At 35.9% G+C, this 4,307-nt stretch overlaps 1 protein-coding gene across 1 annotated transcript; it reads right to left on the bottom strand.

Annotated features, from left to right (window-relative positions):
- Window positions 1-2,572, bottom strand: LOC107476639 (uncharacterized). Its single transcript, XM_016096488.3, is given in 8 exon segments — window positions 1-129; window positions 132-252; window positions 405-498; window positions 844-902; window positions 1,117-1,209; window positions 1,334-1,486; window positions 1,588-1,928; window positions 2,146-2,572. Coding segments are annotated over 8 exon segments (1,311 nt in total). The 5' UTR covers window positions 2,480-2,572; the 3' UTR covers window positions 1-13.
- Window positions 2,573-4,307: the final 1,735 nt, after the last annotated feature.

Below are 4,307 nucleotides of genomic sequence, written 5' to 3'. Positions count from 1 at the left end.
TTTGGACATAATATTACCCCCAGCAAAAGGAGATATTTATATTCTCTTTTGCAAAGCAATAAGTAGTACAACAAAAATGGGAGAAACAAGGAAAATAATATATAGAAAGGCCTGAGTCATTGCATTTTCTTGAGCCACGCCATCTTGTGTGTATCTTTGTTTATCTTCTACAAAAGCATCAAAATAATTCTGGTAGCCTGTGTTCTTTAAATAAAATGGAGATCCTGTATTTACCTTCATCATTTCCATTGCCTGCAAGAATCCACAACCATATCATCATACATGAATGCAAGTATAAAAATGTAACATGCTAAAACTCCTCCATGGAAGGGACATATATTAGATTAGAGAGCCAAGAATACAAATCATGTTAAGAGTTATAAACAAATTGCACCAGAAATTACCTGAAAACTGTACATGAATTGTCGCGCTCTCTTGTTTACTTTAGCATTTGGATGCGATTGAAGCTTCTCATACATAAGTCTAGCCTCATCAGACCTGTCAATACATCAAGATGTGTTTGGAAATCTAGAATCACTAAACAGACACTGCAATAGTGAAAAGCACCTTCACTTTCTAATTCAGTTGTAGTGCACACACATACACTTCTAAATATTTTCTTAAGACTGTGCTGGGAATGCCAAGAAAATCATGCAATTATTTTTGAAGAGATAGCAGGGTCTTATATTAAAAGAAGCTTGAGTTTTAGTACAGTGCACTACAGTGACAAGGATATTATTCCTAACAATCAATTCTCAGCATTCAAAGGATATATACTAAGGAGTAACTGAATTCTAGGTGGAAAATATTCCTAAGTTTAAATATTTCAGTTTCTGAACATACCTACTAAGAGAGTCTTGACAAATTGACCACTGCAAAGCAGCTAAACCATGGAGCTCACTCTGCACAAACATGATTAACCTCATCATGTTTAAACTCATCCAAATATTTTTTTCCCCTAGTTTCCCTACTAGGGTATATGTCACTACAGTTGAAAGTCCATAAACTAGATATTAGGAAGGGTAAGTTATCTACAACCTTTCTAATCTTAAAACATTCATATGCAATTTTTCCCCCCACAAAATATAGCAATGTGGTTTAAATTAAAATAGCTACCTGGAACGGTAAGTTATCCATGACCTTGTCATAGTAGGGCAATGCTTCCTTCAGTTTTCCCGAATTCATCAACAAGTCACCCTCCTTCAATGCCTAGATATATCATGTATAATATAGGAAATTGGGATAACTAAGCAATAAATAAGGATCAACCATAGATGATAACTTTATCGCTAAGAAAGGCAGTAATATTTGTGGTACCACTGTATATGCTTACCTCCTCGCACTCGGATTTTAGCTTTGGATCAATAACTAATCCAGTTTTCTTCTTGTAGGCAGCAAGTAGCTGCTTAGTGCGTGCATCTTTAGCAGCTCTTTCTTCTTCAGTCTCAAGGACCTCTCCCGGACGAATAGTTCTTCCACCACCAAACTGAAAAGGTTAGTGGAAATGAAAAGTGATGGACACTGAAATGGTAGAAAAGTGCTTCATCTGAGGTAAGATCAGTTTAAAAATACTGAATCCTATCATACTGTTTTTGAAATATCGTTAGGCCTAGGAAAGACACCCCATGTTGAAACTTTTGGCTTGTAAAGTTCCGAGCCGTCTTGATTAGCCTGATCACGTTTTGAATCTGTTTCAGCATCAAACTTGCTTGTGTCTCCAACAATGAGCTCCACCTCAGAAAAGTCACTGTCGGAGAAGGAATCTGAAATAGGAACCAGTCCAGCTGGCAATCCCCTAGTGCTCTTCTTATCCGCAAAGTCAAGCCCCACAAAATCAATCCTTGAAACTGAAAGTTCCCCCTTCTTACCACCACCATTGTCTACCACAACATTGTTCCCTGAAACCTTCTCACTCCCTCCCTGCAACCCTAGAAACAAATTCAGATACCCATTTCAGCAAGTACTACATATTGAAATGAAAAGCACATACCTTTCAGGCTTAAATAGGTCATTGACAATTTTTCATAGAGACAGTTCCTAACCAAAATTAAATCAGACACACAGGAATTTCTGTTGGGAAACATGTTTGACCTTTATTCATTTGATTGCAATTACTGAACAATACTTGAGTTCCATGATTACTACCTTGGGTAGTTCCAATTTGGGATTTATTCTGCTTGTAGTTTTTGGCCTTCTCCATTGCAATCTTGACAGAATCTGGCAATTCCTTCTTCTCAACAACAGAATCTTCCTTCTTCGACTTGTTGGATGATTCCTTATACGCTTTGGCCCTGCTAAACGCGAGCTTCACAGGATCAACGGGAGCCGTTTCAGGTTCAGGTTCAGGTTCAGAAGGTTCAGCATTTTGAGGGCCGAGAGCACAAGAACACAGCTTGGGAGCCCTAAACGACGTCGTCGAAGGGACGCGCGTGTTTGCCTGGGAGGGAAAAATGCGCAATGAAGAGAACCATGAAGCCATCACTTATACGACACCGTTTTCATGTACACTTTCAGTTGTAACTTGTAAGGAATAAGAACGCAGTCATTTCATTTTCTGCACTTCTTCTCACTACTGGATAAGGCAATTACTAACTAAAGGTTCTCACTCATCACAATTAAAGGTGTGCATGGATCGGGTGAAACTGGATTTGATGTGATCCGGACTCGGTCTGAAATATTAATATTGCCTAATAACACTAAATATTTAAATCAATACAAATAATACAAAATTATATATTAGTCTAAAGTCTTATGCATTTTAAACATAAAACATTAATTTATAGTCTTATATATAATGACTAATAACATAAAATATTAAGGATTACAATACTTAAATTTTACATAATAATAGTCATCATCAATCACTAATAACACAAAATATTAATTATGTATGACAGCTGGACCACCGAGCCAATTTCGGGTGACCCGAGCTATGGCCCGGACCCGACTCGAAATAATGACAGGATCTATTTTTGAGACCCATACTCGACCCTAGACCCGATAAAATCACACCAAATTAATCCCAAAAATATTGGAAATTAGGTCGAGCCGGGCCATGCACACTCTACTCACAATCACGGTTCTTTTTCCCTTTTTTTTGGGTAATGGTTTTTCCAAAACATTTTGGTCGTGCTTTCCACAACTAAATTAAATGGGCCGAAAAAGCAACCTATTGGACTGATCATGAATTACTTGGCCCACTTTGGTGTTTATAAACGTTTTTGAGTTTGGCTTGGACATTGGGTTTAGGGATGGCAATACCACCCGAACCCGCGAGTACTCACTCCGCTCCTATCCGCTCGGGGCAGGTAATTATCCGCCCCGCACCGGGACGGATTCTTAGGAGAGTGGAGTGGGGTCGGATTTAGGTAATACCCGCTCCTACCCGCCCCACTATATATATAATATATATAATTTTAATATATAATATGTATAATACATGTAAAATAATTAGTAAATGATTAATAATATTGTATCATATTTAAATTTTTACTTTAATTTATGTTATGTATGAATATATATAATATATATAATTTTAATATATAATATGTATAATACATGTAAAATAATTAGTAAATGATTAATAATATTGTATTATATTTAAATTTTTACTTTAATTTATATTATGTATGTAATGATGGTTATATAAATTTTGAAATTTAATTTTATTTATTAGATTTTAATAATTATAGGGGCGGATAGGGCGGCGTGGGTATCCGCATGGGCGGGTTAGGGTTCAACGTTTTACTACCTGCGGGTAGAAGTGGAGCGGGTTCTATGCAAGTTGTTGTACGGCAGGGCGGAGTCGGGTAGAGCGAAAACTCGCCCCATTGCCACCCCTAATTGGGTTCGTATAATTATTGGTGAGATTGATTATGCGACAGTGGTGAGTCTCTTGAATGGGGGAAGAATTTAGAGAGACACTCTAATTCCATAATAAGAGTTCAGAGGAGAAGAAAATAGAATATATTTTTTGTACAGATTTATAAAAAAGAAAACAGAAGTGCTAAATATCTGACTAAATTGAGTATGAACTCAGAAACTATGTTTTTTTGATATTTATGAATTTATCTACTTCTGAGCTTATTACTATTCTCAGAAATAATGAAAGAAAGACTATCTTACTCAGCTTAATTTATGTGTAGATTTTTTTTTGGATTTAGGTCCCCAATAACACCAAAAACTACATATATCATCCAATCCAAAAAACAAAGTTAATATATATCATGACTAAAAAAATGTTAATATATATAAAATTCATGACAAAAATAAGTTAATATATAAAATTTAGAATTTAAAAATAATTC

This window comes from Arachis duranensis, chromosome 3 (assembly GCF_000817695.3).
Source record: "Arachis duranensis cultivar V14167 chromosome 3, aradu.V14167.gnm2.J7QH, whole genome shotgun sequence".
NCBI classification, from domain to species: Eukaryota; Viridiplantae; Streptophyta; class Magnoliopsida; order Fabales; family Fabaceae; genus Arachis; species Arachis duranensis.
Note: the sequence above shows the minus strand (reverse complement) of the source record. Positions and strands in the feature narration are given on the sequence as shown.